The sequence below is a fragment of the Artibeus jamaicensis genome, unplaced genomic scaffold (assembly GCF_021234435.1).
Source record: "Artibeus jamaicensis isolate MK-2021 breed Jamaican fruit bat unplaced genomic scaffold, CSHL_Jam_final contig_76, whole genome shotgun sequence".
Classification (NCBI taxonomy): domain Eukaryota; kingdom Metazoa; phylum Chordata; class Mammalia; order Chiroptera; family Phyllostomidae; genus Artibeus; species Artibeus jamaicensis.
Genome location: NW_026521954.1, coordinates 12,184,777 through 12,208,877, shown reverse-complemented (window position 1 = coordinate 12,208,877; position 24,101 = coordinate 12,184,777). Strand labels below are relative to the sequence as shown.

General features: G+C 36.3%; 1 protein-coding gene across 2 annotated transcripts in view; it reads left to right on the top strand.

Annotated features, from left to right (window-relative positions):
- Nucleotides 1-24,101, top strand: part of STIM2 (stromal interaction molecule 2) — a 135,084-nt gene that overhangs the window by 46,274 nt on the left and 64,709 nt on the right. For both annotated transcript variants that reach the window (XM_037156730.2, XM_037156731.2), the window contains exon 2: nt 5,658-5,788. In XM_037156730.2, the coding sequence (XP_037012625.2) occupies nt 5,658-5,788 (131 nt within the window). The remainder of the gene's footprint in view (nt 1-5,657; nt 5,789-24,101) is intronic.

Sequence of the window (24,101 nt, the reverse complement as noted above, 5' to 3'; positions counted from 1 at the left end):
CATAATGCTTTCACATCCTCATAAAGTTGAAAAATTATAAGTCAAACCATCTGTTAAGTCAGGGATCATTTGTACATGTAGTTTCATCACAAACGTGGAACTTGTACCCACCATAGAGAAAGTGTAGTTCCTTTGTATAATAAATGTTAGGTTTTTTTTTAAGGTTTTAGGTTTTATGGGTGTTACTACCTGCACTACAGATCTGTAGGTTTTCTAAAACTGTTATTTTTATTTATATTTTTTCATTGCTATTCATAGGAATGCATGAGGGTGAATATTTTATGCTAATTTTACAGCCGAGGAAACTTAAGAACCAAAGGCGTTAAGAGGTTTGCTGAAGATTCCGTGGTTAATAAATAATGGAATTGAAATTTGAGCTCATGTCTGACTCCAAAGTTGGTGGTGGTGAGATTATTTAAGGAGAAGGTGGGTTGATAGGTAAGCAGTTACTTGCAATTATAATAGTTATGCACAACATGCTGTAAGAGTGGAGAATAGGAAGCATCTAACTGTTAGCAAGATCAGGAAGACTTCATAGAGGTGAATCACTGCTGAAGTGATTCTTAAGGAATCAGAATGCATCTTTTATTTTGTGCTGTGGAGACCAGACTTTATCCTTTGGGGGACTGGGAGGTACTGAAGGATTTTAGCAGGAGGGCTGATGTGACCAGCTTCATATTCTTACAAAAATAAGATGGCCCTAAAAGGCAATATACTTGTAGTGTGTGTGTACTCAACATTAGGGAGACCAACAGGAAAGCTGTGGGAGAAGTGATGAGGTTGTCATTAATGGCAGGAGTGGAGATACGGAAAGGAGGGAATTGGATTTGAGCTTTTAAAAATTAAAGAATATACAGATGTTCTCACTTATTTCTCTTCCCCATCAAAAATACCGAGATCTAAAAGTTTGTGTTTAGAAAATGGACTGAGTTCTCATCATCTTTAGATTGCTGATCTGGAAAGAACTTGCTCTTAATTGTTGCGTGTAGCCATATTTAGGATAATGATGATGTCTTTTAGTTACAAATCCATCGAACTTTAGATGGAAGTGGAATTTATGTCTAGACTATGCTAATAATGTAGCTAAGACTTTTCAGTGTAGAATTTACACAGTCATATCATTTCAGGAAGCAAAACTAATATTACTCAAAATGATGAACACTGTTTTATGAATGACTTCTTTTATTCCATTCTTGATCATTCTAAATAATTTCTTAGAAATTTCTGATTGAGTTCTGCAGGCAGGAAGAATGCAGTATTGTCAGTCTTTTTGACAACGTGTTCTCCTAGGCAAATTTCTACCAGTTTGATGCCACCCTGCATCTTGTCTTTTCCTCATATCTTGAGCTGGAAGGGAAGCTGTTGGCAGTGTTCCAATCTGTCATGTGGTAGGTGGAGTTTCTTGGATTGTCTCTAAGAACAGTCTTCCTGTTGTTAACAAGGTCAAAAAAAGTTTAAAATAATATGCATTTAGCTTTTAGTATCTAATCAATCAGAATTTCATTTATATATCTAGATGTATCTTCGTCTAAAATTACAAACTACAAAGGAAAATGATAGTTATCTCTTTGCTTGATAGTGAATAAGGTCTTTTCCTGAACAATGACATCTCTATTTAATGGATGCTGCATACTGTAGTAGAATGAATGAGAAATCTAGGAATTAGTAAATCTTATCTTGTAAATATTTTTGTAATGTGCCCCTTCCGTCTCACCTTGTTGCTTGGGATGATGAAATATCTCCCTACCTCCAATCTGCATTTCTAAATCCACATTCTGCAGCTACCTAAATCTCTTTTACACAAATCCGATACTGTCCCACCCATGTCTCTGCGAGTCTCTTAACTGCTAGTAAGTTCTGCTAAATGCTTGGAGAGTAGCATAATCAGAGTGGCTCCTTCGACATTTAATTTCCATGAAGTCTCACTAGCTTAACAATTTTATACTTACACACACAAGGCGTGTTTAATTTTTGTAATGTATTTTAATGGATTATATCTTCAAATATTATTTTACTTAATTACACATAATAGTATTCAAATACATGAGAAAAGACAGGAATGCTCAGAGTATAATACTGAAAAGATAATATCACACCATGTTGCATTTAATACAAGGTGAGGGCACTGAGGGAAGAAATTTGTCTTAGTTGTCATATTGGGTGCCCCACACCAACCAGAGGGCCTGGCCCATTACAGGCACTCCATATCATGTGTAAGTGAACAAGTGAAATCTGTTTAGTGGAGACAGATGTTTCGGTATGGAGTGCGTGATGTGCACTGGTGCATTTTGGGCAGCTAAGGTAAATGTCTATCAGGTGTTGGCAAAGGGCAATGGTTTTGCTATTTTTGCCATTGTCCTTGTAACCTGTCCTTGTATCGCATTCATTATAGGCATGGATCTTTTCTGATGGCTCATGATACTACTTTAAAAGAAATTTAGGTCAGTAATTTGCGTTAAAATGATTACTTGTGCTAAATTAACCTAGAAGAGAAACAACTGAGAAAGAAATGTAGAAGACTAAAACAGATATTGGAGTTCAGAATTCCCAACTATACTAAGTTAGATTTGTAGGCCTTATGCCATTGTACCAAAAGGAAATAAAATTTTATGTGGGGAAATGAATTACTCTTGCCATATCCCCAACTCCTGTCTTTCTTTCCTTCTGCTACTTTAACTTGGCAAAACACCAAACGCTAAAGCAGTCTTCATCATTTACCTCCTGCATTCCTTGGAGGCAGGGACAGTTGACTGTTGCTGGGATTACTGTAGTGCTCTGTGACAGCTGTGCCTCCAAATCTTGCCACCAGCCTGTCCTTTTACTGTCACCAGAATGATCTGTTTATAACAAATCTAATTGTTAGTCCTCTCCTTGAAATCTATGCACTTCTTATAGTCTTCAGGATTAAAAATCAAAGTTCTTAGTGTGGAAAATCACTTTTAGAGATCTGGCCTCTTATCAGCGTCTTTCCTGATCTTTTAGCTCTTCTCCACAGGTTTTCTGTACTCCAGATATATTAACCACTTCCATTTCTCTGACTGTTCCATGTTGTTTTTATGCCCCTGAACACAGGTTGCTGCCTTTTCCAGGCATGCCTTTTGCTCCTTGCCAATGTCATCAATCACATGTCATTTAAAACTCCCAAAGTTACCTCTAGAAAACTTCTGAGTTTTCTTTGCCATTTTGTATTAGGTAACACTCAATGGCTAATGTTCTCAGTGGTACCTAACCTAATACATGGTTCATGTGCTTTCTTTCTCAGTAGACCTTTTTCAGTACTCGTGAGCTTTTTTGAGTGCTGGATAATCGTATTTTCACTTTAGTTCCTAATCCTTGTTGCTGATTTGCCTTGAACTTTAGTTAATGTGTGCTGGTTAATTTATCAGAAGCCCCACATGTGCCCACCAATGTGTCTTAGGTATTATGAACATTTGAGAAAAGGAAGAATGTGGTTCCAGCCCTCTTTATAAGTTAATGGTATGGACAAAATGATTCATAAAGTGATTAGAGATTAATAAAATACAACATTAAATGAGAACTTAGGTTGAGTGGTTTGAGAATAAAGATATAATTGAAAATTTCAAATCCCTTGACATTTTATATCTGCTCTTTACTCTGTTTTTCTCTGTTAGTAGTAGTAATACCACTATTAACACCCTACACTTTCTACATGTTTATCTTGTTATGCTTACCTGTATTACTAGAATATAAATTTTATGAGGAATTTCCATCTCTGTTGTTCACTGTGGTATTTCCAGGGTCTGACACAAGGTAGATCCTAGTGCAATGGATGGAATGATGTTCAGAGAAGGAAGTAATCACTAGAAGATGGCATTTATGAAATACTTCATGAAGAAGTTACATCCTGAAGTAGACCTTTAAAGTTAATGTTTTATTAGATAAGTATTTATTAAATAATTAAAAATTACCAATTTTATTTTTATGAGTTTGTTCTGGTCATAGGTTCCTCCTAATTTTCCCTTCAAGTTTAATGAGGTTTGTACAGCCCTCATTGTTGACTTCTTTTTGAGAGTTTGACAAAGCCTATTTAGCCAGTGTCAGTTTTGCTGACCCTTTCCTAATATACTTGTTGCAATACCATTTCACTTTATATATTTATTAGAAAAATAAAATGTGTTTGAAAAGTAGGTCTGCTGGAGGCAGTAACACATTTTACACAGGTCATTACACAATAAGTTGTTATGAAACCTGAGAACTTATCTTTTATTTTGCATCCACTTAAAATAACTACAGATGAGTTTGAATTTGTAGGCACGTCAGGGTCCTGGTTGTTTTGTGAATTAGGGATCATAATTGACTATTTGCCTGTAAGTTCTTATGTAGCAAATCCTGATGATACTTTTAAATGTTGTATATACACATATGCATGTGTCTCATAACTTATAATTACATTTTCCATTTCTATAGAATTTCCTTTTCTGTTTCTTTACCTTCCCAGAGTAACAAAATAACAATTGGATTTGGAATTAAAACTATTAAAAATGTTAAATCACCAAAACAGGCTGTAAGTGGAACATAGTCATAATACTGATTTGCATTGTAACATTATTAGTTGGTCTCTAGCATTGGCTTATTTTCTTGCATTTTTCCTTTAAGCACAGAATTAGATATTCTTAGGTTATTATACCTGAAATAAGTTCTTAATAAGGAAGCATCTAGTCTACTCACTTTATTTTAGATGCTAACCTTCTAGTATGCTAGTAATCACTTTAAATTTCAAGGTTTTACTACTTCTGGAATATATATAATTCTAAAGATATTTTAAAAGGATATTATTTTAGTGAACAGGTAGAAGCAAGTGGCTGAAATTTGTCAGTCCACCACCAGTCAGCCAGATTGGATGTGAATGAAGTTTTGGCAGTACTTTTCCATTTTGGTTTACTGGTTTAGTACATAAGAGGTGATTTTTATCAATCTGATTTAAAGCCATGAAAAACCACACTGTCTCTCTAAATTGATAGTTTTTGACAACATGAATGTGAGGATTCACATATTTCACATAGGAAGCGTTTTAACCAATAAATTTATATTAAGGGAGCCATCAGGAATAAGATTTTTAAAACGTCAGTCTTTTTTGTGCCTTTTTCTTGTTGAATCTGGAAGTTGTACATTTAAAAAAGTCATGGGTTAACTCTTGGATTCTCTTAAATGGAAAAACGAAAAAAAGTCTTTAAGGATCATATAAATATTCTACATTTCCTTTTCTTGTATTGTTTGTGATATTTTCCTAGAACTTACATTTTATTTAAACTGTTTTATACAAAAAATAGCATCTTGTAATCTGATTTTTTTAAGGAGTAGTTCATCTTTTTTGTTGGGAATAATTGGTAAATATAATGGTTTGCATAAGAATAAAATTATTAAAGATGTGGAAGAATGTAGACAACCTTCAGTTACTACTGGTATAATTCCTGGTTGTAGTTGCCTAATATCAATTAAGTTGAATTATTTATTTTTTGTCATTTGTGTTCACATATTATACTTTTGATTTGAAGAATACTCTGCCAGACTTTTAAAAGCCTCTTACTTTGACTTAATTTTGAATCTAATTTGTTGGGTTTTTAAAAAATTATACCTTCTAATTACTGCCTGTGTTTGGTATGTCAGGTTAGTAATTGTTTTTTGTTCTATTTCAGATCCCTGCATGTCACTGAGTCCACCATGCTTTACAGAAGAAGATAGATTTAGTCTGGAAGCTCTTCAAACAATACATAAACAGATGGATGATGACAAAGATGGTGGAATTGAAGTAGATGAAAGTGATGAAGTAGGTGGAAAATTTTCTCTTGTATTCTTGTAACATACAACAAAGTTTTAGTATTAAATTTTCCCATTATTTGTTATATGACTTAACTCCTTCAACACCTTTTGTTTTTCTCTGTACATTTCAATTTTTCCCTTCGTATTTACGTGTTTTTTTCCCTTCATGTGTATATCGAGTTTACCCAGTTTTATAAGAATCCTTAGTCTCATGTTCTTGGATTTCTCAACATGTATTTTTTTCTGACTCTATTCCCACAAAGTTAATGGCTTAAAATATAACACTTTATTATTTCTTCTGATTTTCTTGGTTGACTGCTTAGCTGACACCTTTTCTGTATCCCTGAATTGGGGCTGAGGTCCCTGTGGCAGTTCCAGTCAGTTGGGAGCTCTGCTGGGGCTGGAATATTTAAGATGCCCTTTTATCCTTCAGAGTCTCTCTCCATCTCTCTCCATGTGATAGAAATTTTTAAAACATGCAATACCTGACTAGTCAGGAGCACTGATCTCTTTTTCTTTAGATTGGTTAAAAAAACCTGACAACAGCCAACACAGCAATAGCTATTTGGTATGAGTTAATCAAAATTATTTTTATTGTCAGGTCAGCAAAAAATACATTTTTTGATATGCCACAGAATTTTAGTAATTAGTTTGTTTGTGCCATGGGATGAAAATGGTTGAAAATTGCTGATCTAGGTATTTATTATCTTGTGTCTAGATTATCACCTCTAAATTTTCCCCATCTAATCCATTTGAATATCACTTTGAGAATATTTTTCTCTGGCTGGAAAACTTAATAGTGATTTCTTAGTGCTTATTAGATCAGATATTAACTTTCATTTTATATTTAATGTCTCTGACTGACTTGTGCTTTTTGAGATTCTCTCTTCTCATTGTGGTTAAATCATTTTAGTATTTAGAGCCCAGTGACATTATTGTTGGAATCACGGCTTCTGGTTATAAATAGTCCAATTTATTTCATTCATTTGTAGAACCACAGATGATAGGATAATCCTATTTTATGCTGTGTTTTCAATACTTAAAAAGTATTTGAAGTATTTAAATATACTTTGTCATCAGGTAGAATGAAATGAATTGATGGGTTATTGAGTTTCACTATTACTGGAAACCAACAAAAAGTACTTGTCATTTGTTGGTCATTTTATTATATTTAGTAATTCATTCATTTTTTAAATATATTTTATTGATCATGCCATTACGGTTGTCCCATTTCCCCCCCTTCATTCCCCTTAACCTTGCACACCTCCTACCCCCCACATTCCCCCACTTTAGTTCATGTCCATGTGTCATAAGTTCTTTAGCTTCTACATTTCCCACACTACTCTTGCCCTCCCACTGTCTATTTTCTCCCTACTGTCTATGCTACTTATTCTCTGTACCTTCTCCCCCACCTCCTCCTACCACTCTCATGTTGCTAACCTTCCATGTGATCTCCATTTCTGTGGGTCCGCTCCTGTTTTAGGAGTCCACTTAGTTTGCTTTTAATGTAGGTGTGGTTGTTAATAACTGTGAGTTTGCTGTCCATTCACTGTTCATATTCTTTATCTTTTTCTTAGATAAGTCCCTTTAACATTTCATGTAGTAAGGTCTTGGTGATGATGAAGTCCTTTAACTTGACTTTATTGTAGAAACACTTTATCTGCCCTTCCATTCTAAATGACAGCTTTGCTGGATAGAGCAATCTTAGATGTAGGTCCTTGCCTTTAATGACTTGGAATACCTCTTTCCAGTCCCTTCTTGCCTGTAAGGTCTCTTTTGAGAAATCCGCTGAAAGTCTAATGGGAACTCCTTTATAGGTGGCTGTCCCTTTATCTCTTACTGCATCTAGAATTCTCTCCTTCATTTTAATCTTGGGTAATGTAATTATAGTGTGCCTTGCTGTGTTCCTCCCTGGGTCCACCTTCTTTGGGACTCTCTGAGCTTCCTGCACTTCCTGGAAGTCTATTGCCTTTGCCAGATTGGGGAAGTTCTCTTTTGTTATTTGTTCAAATAAGTTTTCCATTTGTTGCTCTTCCTCTTTCCCTTCTGGTACCCCTATAATTCAGATGTTGGAATGTTTAAAGATGTCCTGGAGGTTCCTAAGCCTCTCCTCATTTTTTTAAATTCTTGTTTCTTTATTTTTTTTCTGTTTGGTTGTTTCTTTCTTCCTTCTGGTCCACTCCATTGATTAGAGTCCCACTTTCCTTCTCATCACTATTGGTTCCTTGTGCATTTTTCTTCATGTCACTTAGTGTAGCCTTCATTTTTTCATCTAATTTGCGACTAAAGTCAACCAATTCTGTGAGCATCCTGATCACCAGTGTTTTGCACTTTGTATCTGATAGGTTGGCTATCTCTTGGTCGCTTAAAAGTATTGGATCTGGGGCTTTGATTTGTTCTTCTGATTGAGCCATTTTTGGTCAGGTTGTGCTTGTTATGTATGAGGGGTGGAGCCTTAGGTGTTCACCAGGGCGGGACAACACCTCGCTGGTGTATGTGAGGGCGGTGTCAGAGAGGGAGCTATGGCACTTGTTCCCTGCTCTCTTGGATTTCAGTCCCCTCTGCCACTTTCCACACAGGCACCTTTTCAGTCGGTGCTTTTAGGCTTTATTTCCAGTTGCTGGGGCCCTGGGTTGCATGGTTTGTCTTGCTTCCCGTTTTTGCTTAGGTGTTCACCAGGGTGGGGCAACCCAGTCGCTGGGTTGTAGGGGCAGGGTCAGAGAGGGAGCAATGGTGTTTTCTGCGCTCTCTCTTGGATTTTGGTCCCCTCTGCTGCTTTCCACAAGCAAATTGAACCCTTCTGGTGTGGCTTCTTGGGTGGGTGGTCTTGTGTACTTCTAGGACCCTGTGGATCTCTCCAACAAACTCTCCTGTGAGACCGGGAGTCTTCTCCCGGCACCTCAACCCTCTGCCGCTTCCCACAAACTAGCACCTTTTCAATCAGTGCTTTTAGTCTTTATTTCCCATTGCTGGGGCCCTGGGTTGTGTGGTTTGTCTCACTGCCCATTTTTTGCCTGGTTTATCTGTGTGCAAATGTGTGTCCTTGGTCAGCCAACAACCTGTGCGCTTTATTAGGTTTGCTGGTTTCCTCCTCCCCGCCCTGGTTGCTGACCACCACCTTTTCCTGCCCCTTTGCAGGCCACAGACTCCGCCCCTCTTACCAGTCTGGATAAATGGTTCATTGTTGTTGGACTTTGGTACAGTTTAGTTTTCTGCCCGTTCTGGTTGTGTTTTTGTTTCTAAATCTTGGTTGTCCTTAAATTTGGTAGTGTGAAGAAGTGCAGTGTTTCTACCTACACCTCCATCTTGGCTGGAAGTCCTCATTCTTTCAGCATCATCAGCATTTCTTTACTTTCTCCCTACACACACACACACACACACACACACACACACACACCCCCAAGCTTTAAGATTACTTTCAGTAATAATACTCTGGATTATTAGTGATGAATTGTTCTTTCTAATAGTCTCAAGATTGTCTAAGTGGTTTATTTTGTTGTCAGTATAATTGTTTAAGAAATAACTATTAAATACACTAACAGATTCTATTAGTCTAAATTATTACAATATCTATAAATTATGGAATAAATATTTACTAGCATATTAAGTACTTTCTATGGACAAAATTATTTTCAAGTCTAAGTAGCTTTTCTTAAAGATATTGTACATTTTCTTAGTCATTTATAGTATAACTGTATTAGTTTTGTAAACAATTCCATGCCAACTTTGAAGTATTTAGTATTTAGTATGTGGATGGTATGTGTAGTTTTATAACTTTGTCCAACAGTAAAGTTGGAGATAACTTTTAACATTCAACTTTGTGGTACCATGCTGAGAGGGCATAGTTTTAAGTTATTAGGCTGGTAGTTCTTCACTTTCCTTTGACATTGGTGTTACTTGAGGACCTAATTATTGCTTACATTGTTTTAATGCTGAGGGATTATTTGGGGGTGGGGAGAAGTGAGACTGGAAGAGCATATATGTTTAATTAAGAGTTTTAGTGTTATAAAGTGTTTGAAAAGATTGGTACACATTTTCACTTTTGAAGATGGAATAGTTGTAGATAGCCACAGTTCAAGAGTTAATAATAATTAACTTACTGAGATTGGTTAATTTTGCGCCTAGAATAAAGCTAGATTATTTAAAAAGTCTACATAATAGAAATTACTTTTGTTATTGATATATGAAGTTATAAATATTACTACTTTGGGATGTTTTCTTACACCAATCAAATTCTCCAACTTCAATTCTCCAACGCCAGTGGGGTGCCCAACAGTTTAGTTTAATTCTGACAGTGTCTATCTGGATTAGTGTCAGATCCCACAGGTTAAAGGGCTTAGTTTCACAAGACTGGCCCCACTCCAGATGCCAGTCAAAAGTCTCTGGCCATGTGTACTTTTGACCAACCTGCTCGTAATTGGGGGTTTCTACAATCCCTTCTCAGATTTGATGTTTTGCTTGAATGGATCACAAAACTCAGGAAAACACTTTACTTACAGTTCCTGTTTTTCTATGAAGGATACAACTCCAGAACAACCAAATAGGAGAGATATTTAGAACAAGATGTGGGAGGAAGGGCATGTCATCTTCTCAGTACTTCCGTGTGCTCACCAACCTGAAAGTGCTATGATCTCAAAGTTCAAGAGTTTATTTTAATAAACCTTAGTTTCCCCAGAGGTCAGGTGGGTGGGACTGAAAGTTCCAGCCTTAATCACTCAGTTCTGAGGACCAGTCCCATCCTGCAGCTATGTTAGGAGACCAACCCTCGGTAGTCTAATTAGCATAAACTAAGGGCAAAAGACACTTCTGTCATGGGTGCAGCTCAGTTAGTTGGAGTGTCACCCAGTAGACCAGTCGGTCGGTCAAAGTAAATAGTATTTGATTCCTGGTCAGATTATAGTAGGAAATATATTTTTTTATGGACATACTGGATTACCTGAAGTATAATATAAAATTAGTTTTACTTGTTTCTTTTTGCTTTTTAATGTAACTTCTAGAAAACTTAAAGTCACACATATAGTTCATATATAGATTATAGTTTATTTCTGTTAGACAGCACTTTTCTAGAAGCTGTGGTGTGTTGTGGGCTATAAGGAATGAGTTATTAATTATGTAGTTCTTGGACTGGTTTGGTGCTTTCAGTTCAGTGTAGCTACATCTAGGTTTGTATTTTCTGTAGAAGTGTCTCTTTTTTAAAGAAGCAGTACTAAATAGTAATACTATTGTGGACTTCTAGCAGCCATAATTAGAAGACTTCACAGTTTTAATAGGAAACCTTAGTAAACATTTAAAATACTTTATTTCTTGTTGTAATTATTGGTTTGAAATACTGCTTTTTGTAAAATTTGGAAAAAATTTAGCACTTTAAAATGCTGTTTGAAAATTTAATTTTTTTCCTCTTTAGAGCCCTCTGTTTTTGTTTTTGTATGTTTTTTGGGGGGGATCATATGATAAAGAATTTACTTTTCTAGTTTATTCATTCATTTAATATAGAGCTAATACTTGAGGGTCTATTATATGCCAGGTACTCAAATATATATTGCAGTATGTTAGAAACAGACAATATTCATATCAGTCTTTCAGCCATTAAGCTAATGTTCTGTGGGTGCTAAGGGAAGGCAGACTAAACAAAAAACTCAGTAAGCTGGGAAAGTGGGATCAGGTCAGCTAGATGATGGGTGACTAATTTTAAATGGGGTGGTCATGGTAGGCCTCACTAAGAAGGTCACAATTAAAGTATGCACTAGTAGGACAAATGAGAGAGTAAATATCTAACGATTTTCCAGAGCAATTGTAACACAAATTGGAGGATTTAGGAGTATTTCAGATTAGGAACAAGCTGGAAAGCTTTTGTTCTCTAGGTCATTATCTTTTGTCCCATGATAAAAAAAGATTAGATGTCTGTATACCTGGAATTTGTGACCTCTTTAGATCGAGTTGCTGATTACTGTCCACTTTGCATGTTCTATCAATATTGAAGATACTTTGGAAAGTATGGGTACTTGATCAACAAATAATTTTAATAAGAGAAATGAAGGGCGTTGCTGCTCTGAGCACAGCAGTAGGAGTCGGTGAGAATTCACATTGTTATTATCTGCTTTGTGATGGAAAAATTTATGGTTTCTTGTGTGTATAAGCTTTGTTTTTTTCTTTAAATTTTAAAAACTTCCTTCTCTTTTTCTAATTTTTCTTTTTTTAACCCATTCACACCTTTCATTTATGTCATTCAGAACAGTTTTAGAGTTTTTGTTCCTATTAGTTGGTTTGATGTATAGTCAACTCTAAGATCAACTTACACGAAAAACATTGTACCCGATATTTCAGTTTTTCTTATGTTAGCTGTTCTGCCTGAAAACCTTTGACATCATTTGTCTAGACACTTCAGAGAACTTAGTTAACATTACAGATATATCTATATCTGAAACAAGGAGAGTCACTTATGAAAATAGGCAGAAGTAAGGTTAGAAAAAAACAAAATAGTTAAAAAAATAGAATCAGTGAGTTTTGAATTATGTAGAGTATTGTTTCTAAAGGAATAAATTCATGTGTTTTTTCATGTTCTCAGTTAAAAATTTAACCTATTTATTAATTATCTATTGCTGTGAAACAAGTTTCTCCCAGATGTAGTGGTTGACAATACACATGTATCACCTCATGGTTTCTGTGGGTCAGAAATCCAGGTGTAGTTTAGCTGGATCTTCTGGCTCTGGGTCTCACACAAAGCTGCAACTAAGATGTCAGTGGGTATTGCAGTCACCATAGAAAGTAATATGGAGGTTCCTCACAAAGTTAGAAATAGAACTACTGTATGACCCAGCAGTCCCACTTCTGGGTGTTTATCTGAGGAGATCCAAAACAGTAATTTGAAAAGATGTATGCATCCATATGTTCACTGCAGCATTATTTACAATAGCCAAGATATGTCTATCAGTAGATGATTGGATAAAGATGTGGTATATATGTACAATGAAATATTACTTGGGCATAAAAAAGAATGGCATCTTACCATTTTTGACAACATGGATGGATCTAGATTGTTTTATGCTAAGTGAAAAAAGTCATGCAGAGAAAGACAAATGTATGATTTCACTTACATGTGGATTCTAAAAAACATGATAAATGAAAAAAATAGAAACAAACTCATAGAGGACAAACTGGTGATTGCTAGATAGGAGCAGCACTGGGGGACTGCATGAAAAAGATGAAGGGGTTAAGAAGTACAAATGGGCAGTTACAAAATAGCCACAGGGATGTAAGTACAGTATAGAGAATAAAGTCAGTTTTTTGTGATGATTATATGTTACCAGGTGGGTACTGGACTTGCTGGGGGATCACTTCGTAAGTTAGATAAATATCTCACCACCATGCTAGATGCTTTAAACTAACATAGTACTGAATGCCAACTGTAATTGAAAAAAATTAGATATATACAGTTTTTCATTAAAAATTGTTTCTCATTCCTGTTTCATCAGTTTTTAATTTACCTTATCAGGAGTTTCATATTAAATACTGTTACAGCCTGGAAGCAGGCAGAGGAGTAGAAGTGTGAATCAGGTCTTGCATCTGTGCTCCTTCAGTTCTGGCCTGACAGCACTGCCAGTCCTGCTCCTCTCCTCCCCCTTCCTCCCTGGGCCTTTTCAGGGTCCCAGCATGGCACTGCACTTATGTAATATATTTTTGTGAGAGTTTAGCACATTTCACATATTGGCTCATCTTCTAAAGACCTGTGAGTTGGGGTGGGTACAGAACCTGTTTATTTCCATTTCACGAATGAATTAAATAAAATTGTACCTTTACTGTACCATTAACTCTGTGCTATATGTTGTTGTCATTATAGATAGGGTGACTGCACAATTCATCATCCAAACTAGAATAATATTGAGAGTAAAAGAGGGTGCTATTAATAATTACACCAGGCCAATGGGTGTATCTGAGGACTGTCCCAAGCAAATAAGGCTTTGTAAGTACTTTGCTGTATGTCTTATCACAGACTGCTTTCCATTTGTACTTGCCTTGATCTGGATCTTGCTCCTTCACTAAGTTGTTATTAAATTGACTTACATGTTGTGCAAAGGTTTGAACTATTAGTAAAGCTTAGATCTATTTCAGTTTAATTTATCACCCTGAGTCTTTTTATGTAGTACAGTTTTTCTAGTAACATGGCAGAGACTTAGGTTTTTTTTTTTATTCCTTTTTCTTAGAGTTAAGTACTTTTTTGGTGCCTTTTTTTAGTTTTTAGAAATAATATAGCTTAATATTTTTATAGTAATTTTTTATTGTTTCTCAAGTACAGTTATCTCCATTTCCCACCCCACCTCCCAGCCTCAATCCTACCCCTCACCTTTGGCTTTGTCCATGGGTCTTTTATACATGTTCCTTGACAACTATTCCCTTTCTTTTCCCCATTATTCCTGCCCGCCTCCCCTCTGATTACTGTCAGTCTGTTCTTTATTTCAATGTCTCTGTTTATATTTTGCTTGCTTGTTTTGTTGATCAGGTTCCACTTATATGTGAGATCATATGGTTGTTTTTCACTTCCTGACTTATTTCACTGAGCATAATGCTCTCCAGATAAAATAACACTCATCCACCCTTTCTTTTATTTTTAGAATAAAAAAATTTAATAGTAAGTTTCCTGGCTTTCCCAAGTTTTCACATCAGACTATCATTTATGTAATAGTCTAAATTTTCCCATAGACCTATTTAGTGTTTGGCCTGCCAGAATTTCTCCCAGGACTTAGTGTTGCAGTTACTGATCACATGGTCTTCAGAAGGCTGTTGTGCTCTAGAAAGCTGTTTTTCGCAGTTTAAGGTAAGGTACTGTGCTGTGTCAGAGAGTTGTGAGGTGAATTGCTTTTAGCCCTAGGTAACCTCGTTTGTGTGTTGGTTGTAGCATCATGGTTTATGAAGCATTTATACTGTCTTCCATTCTCTTTAGTGATTTTTTTTTTTTTTTTTGAGATGAAGAGACTGAGGTTTACAGCCAAGTGTGGATGACTTGCTTCTGACCACCCCCTGACCTTCCTACAGTGTTGTTAGGTCTGTGGGATGAAACTGGAGACTCAATTGATAAAGAGCACTGTGTTTTTAAACTGAAGAAATATTTTACCTTGATTTTGAAAGTGTTTAAAATAATTTAAAAGAATATTTACAGCATTTCATTTTAATCGCTCATCCTTGCTAACTGACCTTTTAAAAAAGACATTATATCCCATAAGTAGCTAAAATTTCTTTCAGGTCTTAGCCAAGGAGATATGGGAATTTTTAAGGAATTTTAAAAACCTTTTTTAATCCTCACCCAAGGCTGTGCTTATTGATTTTAGAGAGAGGGCAAAAGAGAGAGAAGGAGGGAGGGAAACATCGATGTGAGAGAAACATTGATCAGTTGCCTTTCACAGGCACCCTGACTGGGAGCAAACCTGCAAGTTGGCATGTACCCTTCCTGGGAATCAAACCTGTGATCTTTCGGTCTCAGGGACTGTGCCCAACCAATTGAACCATATGGGTCAGGGTGTAAAATTATTTTAAAAAATCAAAGAGTTGATTTCTGTTTTGTTTTAGTTTTCATTTTATTTTTCCTGATTCCCTCAAGGGCTTGGGAAATATGCCTACATTCTTGACTAAGGGCGTTGTTGACCAATTAAAAACAAGACACACCTAGTATTTTAAGTTCCTACTTATGTGTACAGCACCATACTAAATATGGGGCAGAATGAAAAAATATGAGCTTAGACCTTCTTGAATTAACCATGTAGTGGGCCGCGTAATGCCATAGATATATAATACAAGGCATATGAGGGGGAACCTCCAGAATTTGAAATTTATTTATAAAAATGTTTATTTATTGTTCCATGTTTAAACTTTAGGCAGCTTCAAAGTACTCTCCATTTGATGCAATACACACCTATCAAGAGTTTTTTTCATTGCTCAAAACAGTTTTTGAACTCATTGATTTCTATGCCTTTTAGTGCTTCTACCTTTTTTTGTTTCACCTCTTCCATGTTAGCAAAATGTTTCCTTTTGAGGACTTTTTTCATTTAGGGAAACAAACAGAAGGTATCTTGGGATGAGATTGGGTGAATAGTGAGGGTGGGGCTTGGGGATCATGCTGTTTGGGGTCAAAAACTGAACAGTTAGTGTGGTGTGGGCAGGTACGCTTGTAAATCACCCATCATGAAATGGGCAAACACTCTGAGTCTTCAAAAAAAATTCACTGAATCCTCTCACAACAATGCCAGCTGGTACACTGATACAGATGGGTTCCTAGAACACCCACCTAGAAGGGGGAAGCATGTACTACAAGGGGCCTGCCCTCCAGAAGATAATTCAGGGTTTTTGGGGGCCCCTCCTATTATGACAGATTATATACTAGGAATACACACGAATCATGGAAGTGCTCCTGTGTTTCAGAAGATAAAGTGCACATCTGTTTTTTGGGGTATCCAGGAAAACTTGTGTAGGAGATGTGCTCGAGATGGACTTTTGGAAATGGGTCTGATTTTCACAGGTGTAGATGGTAGGTAGGACATTCCAAGATGAAGGTAGGTCAGGGTAGAGGAAAAGCATTAAAGCAAGAACATAGAGGTACCAAGTTATGCAGCAGTGAATAATAAAGTCTGACTCAAGTATGGTGTTGTGGGGGATAGATAGTTTTGAAATGTGCTTGCTTGATTTTTCTTCTTCCTGCTTCTGATCACTTCTCTGATTTCTTTATTGTTCTTGCATTTCTTGCACCCTTAAGTGTATGTATTACATAAGATTTATTTATTAAAACTCAATTTTTTTAAAGAACACTTTTAGGTTTACAACAAAATTGAGATGGAGAAACAGATTTTCCATATACCCTATACCCCAACACATGCATAGTATCTCTCTTTATCAGCATCACTCACCTAGATTGGTACTTTTTCTTTTCGTTTTTAACCAGTGAGCCCATAGTCTGCTTTAGGGTTTATTCTTGGTGTTGTACATTCTGTTGGTTTGGACAAATATATAATGACATATTCATCTTTATAATATCAAACAGAGTATTTTTACTGCCCTGAAAACCCTCAGTTATTTTTGTTTCAGGTATTTCTTCAGTTCCTTTATCGTTTTCTTTTCTTCTAGTATTTTTATTACACACATCTTATACTTTTGTTGTTGTCCCATAGTCCTTGGATGTTTTGTCATGTGTTTTTTTCATCTTTGTTCTCTCTGCTTTTTAGTTTTTGAGGTTTAGGTTGGTATATTTTCTAGGTCAGAAAATTTTTTAATATTTTATTTTATTTTTTGTTATTCTATTACAGTTGTCCCATTTGATTTCCCTTTGCTGTCCTCCACCCAATCCACTCCCATAGTCAATCCCCACAGTGTTGTCCATGTCCATGGGTCATTCGTACATGTTCTTTGACTAGTCCCTTCCCCTTCTTTCTACCATTATCTCTGTCCCCCTCCCTTCTGGCTGTTGTCAGTCTGTTCCATGTTTCCATGTGTCTGGTTCAGCTTTGCTTGTTAGTTACCTCGGAAATTTTTTCTTCAGCTGTATTCAGTCTACTAATAAGCCCAGTCTACTAAATTAAGAATTTCTTTATTTCTGTTACAGTGTGTTTGATCTCTAGCATTTCTTTCTGGTTCCTTCTTAGGATTTCCATCAGTCTGCTTACATTGCCTGTCCTTATGTACTGCCTTCTTTATCCATTGAAGCCCATAGCATATTAGTTACAGTTGTTCTAAATTCCTGGTCTGATAATTCCAGCATCTCTGCTGTGTCTGATCTGATACCTGTTCTGTTTCTTCAGATTGTGTTTTTTGCCTTTTGGTATGCCATGTAATTTTCTTCTGCATAGCTGCACATGATGTATGGGGCAAAAGGAACTGCCATAAATAGGCTTCTAGTAATAAGGAGGTGAGGTGTGGGAGGGGAAAGTGTTCTACATTCTTGTTATTATGCCTTGTGTTTTTTCAGTGAGCCTCTGTCTCTGGACTATAAACTTCATTGGTGTTCCGTAGTTTTTGTTTTTTCTTCTTCCTGAGGTGAGACGGGATGGCTAGAGTGAGCTGGAGTTGGGTATTTCCCTTCTCCCACTGGAAGGATAGAACCTGGTAGAGTTGAGTATTTCCCCTGGTCAGTTAGGCTCTGATAATATGCCTGCAGGGTAGGCTCTGGGTAACTAGTTTCCCCTGAGGGCAGGCCTTGTTTAGAGGAACAGAGCCATCTGGAGTTGCCTTTAAAAATTAATCTGTATTGTATTTTTTTCCATTACTATTTAGTCCCCTTATATCTCCCTCCCTACAGCAATCACCTCCCTGTAGCAATCACCACCCTGTTGTCCATGTCTATGAGTCCTTTTTCCTCCATCCTTCCACCTCTTAAACTGCACCCCCCCAGTTAGCTGTCATCTACTCTCTATCTATGAGTCTGTCTTTGTTTTGCTTGTTAGTTCAGTTTGTTCATTAGATTCCACATACGAGTGAAATCGTATGGTATTTGTCTTTCCCTGACTGGCTTATTTCACTTAGCATAATGTTCTCCAGGTCCATCCATACTGTATCAAAGGGTAAAACTTTCTTCTTTTTTATAGCCAAGTAGTATTTCATTGTGTAAATGCCCCATACTTGTTTAATCCACTCATCTATTGATGGAAAATCAGTTCTTACCATGTATGATTCCAGTGACATATTTCACAGAGCTAAAACAAATATTTCAAACATTTATATGGAACCACAAAAGGCTCTGCATAGCAACAGCAATCCTGAAAAAGAAGAACAAAGTTGGAGGACTCATGTTGTCTAATACGAAACTATACTACAAGGCCATAGTTATCAGAACAGCCTGGTACTGGCATAGAAACAGACACCTAGATCAGTGGAACAGAATAGAGGGCCCAGAAATAAACCCACACCTTTATAACCAATTAATATTTGACAGAGGAAGCAAGCACATACAATGGACTAAAGATAGTTTATTCAATAAATGGTGTTGGGGAAATTGGACAGATATGTGCAGAAAAATGAAAATAGACCACTGCCTTCTATATCACACACAAGAATAAATTAAAAATGGAGTATTTTGAAATGGTTCATTTTTTCCCTCCCCTTGTTGGAAACAGGAAGGGATTTTTTTCTTCTCCTCAATATTTGCTGTGGAAAACTGGTCAAGTTCCTGACGGTAAATTTCACAGTATGGTGGGGGTTCTTGTCAGGTAGGAAGAAACTTTCCTCTGCCCTCCTAAGTTCTTTAGGCTGGCCTTATATTATAATTAAATCTGCATGAGACAGTAACAAGAGAAAAAAAAAACATTTAATTACGTGCGTGCACATGGGACTACCACATACATGAGAGAGTCAGAGACAGAGAGGAAAAGTGAGGTACATATGGCATTCTGAACTAAAGAAGTAAAACACCTTGGGGCTTCAGAGGGTCATTGCAGGATGAGAAGAAGGGTAAATAAATGTTCAGTAATTAGGAGTTTGCCTCACCATATACATAGGTGAACAAAGTTTTTCTTCAGTAATCTTTTACCATGGGCAAGGCCTCTTGATTCAAATTCTTCTAGGTAGTTAAAGGGGGGTGGGCAGAAATTTCTCCTGAGTCTGCAGGGTTTCTGTTGCCTTTAGTTCAAAATCACATACCTCAGAGGTACATTTTGGGGTGACTCATTCTGAGCCTCTATACCCTCCTTTCGACTGGATATCCCTGGAGTTTGTAATTCTTAGATTTCCCTGCAGTTTGTCAATTACAGTTCATATTTTTCTACCCCTGCATTGGCAGCAGTTAATTCTGTGTCCTCCCTTCTCTAATAGATCCAAGAAGAGTTTTTTACTATTTAGTCGGTTCAGATTTTTTACTGGTTAGAATGAAGTGGCAACTTGCAAGCTCCTTACATGTGGAACCAGAAACTAGAAGTCTGTTTCATAAGATTTTTGTCTTTTGGGCCTCTTTTCCTTCTTTCAAGTAGGAAGCTTTATTTAGGCTTATGGCTTTAATTATCACTTCTCTATATGTTCAATTCTGACTTCCATTCTTACATTTTTTTGTATGCTAGGATCTCCAACTCTGTCCTAAATTCTAAAAAACTACATTGCTGTCTCTCCCTGCTTTCTTGTCTAGAAAGTTTTAGGCTGAATCAATTACTGACTGACTTCTTTTTTAAAAAAAAATTTTATTTATTTATTTTAAGTGAGAGGGTAAGGGAAGGAGAAAGAAACATCAATTGGTTGGTTGCCTCTTGCACCTTCCCAACTGGGGACCTGGCCCGCAATCCGGGCAGGTGCCCTGACTGGGGATCGCAGTGGCAGCCTTTCAGTTTGCAGGCTGGTGCTCAGTCCACTGAATCATACCAGCCAGGGCACTCACTGACTCTCTTAAAAACTTGTTTCCTGTCTGTCCTGAACTGTGTTGTTATTTTTATTGATGGTATCACTGTTTTACTTAAAACTCTGGCTCAGTGCTGCTTCTTGCCCTCCTCTGAGTTACTTGTTTTGTTTTTATGATTTGATTTCTAAGTGGCCTTCCTATTGCTATTTTCTTCCTTTAAAGTCCATTTTGACCATTATTACTTGACTAACACATTTTAGAACTCGGTATTTTTTTATTCTCTTTCCCTACTCAAAACCTTACATTAGCTCTTCATGGTCCACTGGTCTCAGTCTTTTGTGTGCATCAGAATCACCTGGAAGACTTGTCAAAACACAGGTGACATGGCCCACTGAGAATTTCTCATTCAGTAGGCCTGGGAAGATGCCCAAGGATTTGCCTTTCTCCTAAACAGAGGCCATGTAACCACTGGGGACTCATTTACCTGCATTTGTGTCCATAAACTCTGTATTCTCTCCTGTTACCATGGGTTCACTATGCTCCTTGGGAATGTGAATTCTTTGTGTACTCACTCAATCTCATCTGTTCTTACTAAACTTGGACAATGATTTAGCATTTTTTCTTCTCCAACAACCACAATTTTGGTTTGTTTTCATTAGTTGGAATGCTTCTTAAAGGGAAATTTTAATACATCGGTCATTTGGTTGTCTATAGGGAAGACAGGATAAATGTTGGTTCTTTACCTTCATTTATAGCTTTCCAGAAATAATTAGTTTCCAAGAGTCCTTCAAAGGAGATAGAAGAATGTTGGGGGGTGGGCAGAGCTAAGTGGGTAGATGAGTATGTGTGTAGTATCATGAACATATTAATTTAAATGCATTTCAGGCTATTATGATGTATTTTGTCGTTGTTTAAATTGTCCCATATTTGATCAGTGGAAGCTAATTTTAGCTTGCACCTTAATCCTTGTAGCCCAGCCTTAGTAGTCTCTGATATTTTTTTGCTTTATTCTGTGATAAGTTGTTCCAGGCTCAGCTTGTACATCTCTGGCCTCAGAATTCCACTTTCTTCAACCATTTCCTAAGAAGCCTTGATTTCTTTTATAGGAGGAAAAGAATACATGGCAGACCACAATCAAGGTGCTAGTAGTGCTCTTGGTCATTTTTTCTTGTCTTTTCCATGACTAGAACTAGGAATTTTTTTAAAAGATGATATACACCGAGAATTCAGCTTGATACTTAATGAGACAAATTTAGTACTACAGGGTTTTTAACTTAGTACAGGGATTTTACCTCTTTATCTTCCTACAATCACATGGAAACTCTTAGTGCTTAACCATGCCAGCATAGTTACTCACTAGATTTATCACACAATGTGTACACAATAGGCTCAGCATAACATTGCTAACATAAACACCAATGATATGTTTATTGAAAACAGTTTAATGCTCTTTTTTAATGAGTTCTTTTTTTTGTCGTTCATGGGTTATATTCCACTAGGGATATATAGTGAGAGTCAGTGGAGATAATGCCTAACTGTATGATTACATTCTAACTAGAAAATACAGTTATGTTAATTTGTTTAACTTAACTTTTAACTTTGTGATTACATTTAAAGATTAATTTTGTTTTGTAATTTAAAAAATGGTTCCATAGTCCTATCTCTGAGGCAAAACTATATGCAAGAAGTATAGCTTTTATCCCTGTCCCATATGCATACATCATATTTCCTCTGTCCCTGTTAAGGTCCACAATACCCTCTCCTTACTCCCCTGCCAATTTTGTGGTGTACTTGCCATTTGAATTATTAAATATTAACAAATACTTACATATTTTTATTCTCATATTCTTAAAAAAATCACCTTACTGCAAGTAGCAAAATACTTTTAATTGTACTTATTTGATTAATTCTGGGTTCCTGGTGCAAGAAAGTACATTCTTTGAGGTTAGGGATTTTGTTTGTTTCATTCTGCTACAGTCTCATCACTTAGAGCAGGGTCTGGTCCATAATAGGTAATGAATATTTATGTGAATAGTTGATTTATGTGAAAACATGATTATGCTTTCATGTTGTTTCATCTTAATGCAAATTAAAATGTGTATTTGTTAAAATATATTTCACTGTAAATACTCTACTTAAGAGTTACAAGATAGTGAAGAGCTCAAATTATTCTAAAAGTTTATTTTTGCTTCTGTGTAATAATCTTTTCTAGTAATTAGTGAAGATAGTTTCTTAACAAAAGTAAAGTATTCTTTTTAACAGTCACTGTATATTTGTTTTTCCATTGATTGCCCAACTATTTCACCAAACTTTTGTTTAGTCTCTATATATCTGTACTGATTTATGTGTATGGCTCAACATAGATTTTTAAAAATCTAACAGTGCATGGAGAATATTTATATCAAAAAAGCATGTACTATGGAAGAAGGGATATTCAGGAACTCTGTACTTTTCTGCTAAATTTTGCTGTGAGCCTAAAACCGTTCTAAAAAATAAAGTTTTAGAAACTTAATGTGCTATTTTAGTACCATTAGTACTGAGATTCATGGCAGATTTACAAAGTTACGGTGATGTCAGTTAGATTTGTGCCAGAAACCATATATAAAGTTATTGAATTTGTATATGATGTCATTGTTATAAATTGCTCATGCAAAAATCATCATGTTTTCTTTTATTAGTAATAAGGTGGAACAAGTACATGCAATTAATAGAATGAGTATACTGGGAATAGAACTGTGTGTGTTACGATTAGGTAGACTGTGCAAAGATACTGATATCTGACCATGTTTAAAGTACATAAAGGTAGCATTGCAGATCACTAGGAATATTCCAGTTACTTCAGTACACAATGCTTGGATGATTAAGATTTAGAGAAAAATAAAATTAGATCCTAACTTTCACCTTATATAAAAATAAACCAGCCTGATTAAAAAATTTAATAATGAAAGTGAAACTTCATAGAAATTACAAGATAATACAGGTGAATCTTATGAGAAGTTATTAGCACCTCTGATGAGAACCTGCCGGTTTTCTTAATGTAATCTAATTACACATTGGTTCTTTAAGATGGGCAAGGGTAAAAAAAAGTCAAATGGAAATAACAGCTCAATTTATAGCTCTGACTTTTATCTCCAGACCTTTTCCTTCTCTCCATAGGAAGGTATCTTACTGTTTGCTGCCGTAATTGCCAGCCATGCTTATGTGTGTGTGTGTGTGTGTGTGTGTGTACTTGTGTATTTGCACTTATCTGTACCCTTCTTTTTCTTTTAGCTCCAGTGTAGAAATATGCCTTTCCTCGAGTTCCCTCAAAGCAGAAAGAATTTTTTAAAATACATTTTATTGATTATGCTGTTTCAGGTGTCCTGATTTTTCCCCCTTTGCCTGCCTCTACCCAGCACCAAACTCCACCTCCCTCCAGCAGTCCCTCCACCATTGTTCATGTCCATGTCCATGGATCTTTTGTATAAGTTCTTTGGCTACTCCCTTTCCTATACTGTACTTTACATCCCCTTGGCTATTCTGGGACTATATGTACTTCTTAATCCCCATTCACCGTTCACCCACTCCTCCCATCTGGCAGTCATCAAGACACTATGCAAATCCATGATTCTTGTTTGCTTAGTTTGTTTTTTAGATTCAGTTGTTGATAGATAGATATATTGATAGATAAGATCCCTGCTTTTCATAACTTTGAATATTTCTTGCCAATCCCTCCTAGCCTGCAAAGTTTCTTTTGAAAAATCAGCTGTCAATCTTATGGTAACTCCTCCATAGGTAACTAACATCTTTTCTCTTGCTGCTTTTAAGATTCTCTCTTTATGTTTAATATTTGGCATTTTAATTATGACGTGTCTTGGCATAGTCCTCTTGGCATCCATGTTGTTCAGGACTCTCTGTGCTTCCTGGACTTATAAGTCTATTTCTGTCACCAAATTCGGGAAATTTCCTTTCACTATTTTTTCAAGTAAATTTCTAATTTTTTGCTCTTTCTCTTTTCCTTCTGGAACCCCTGTGATGAGAA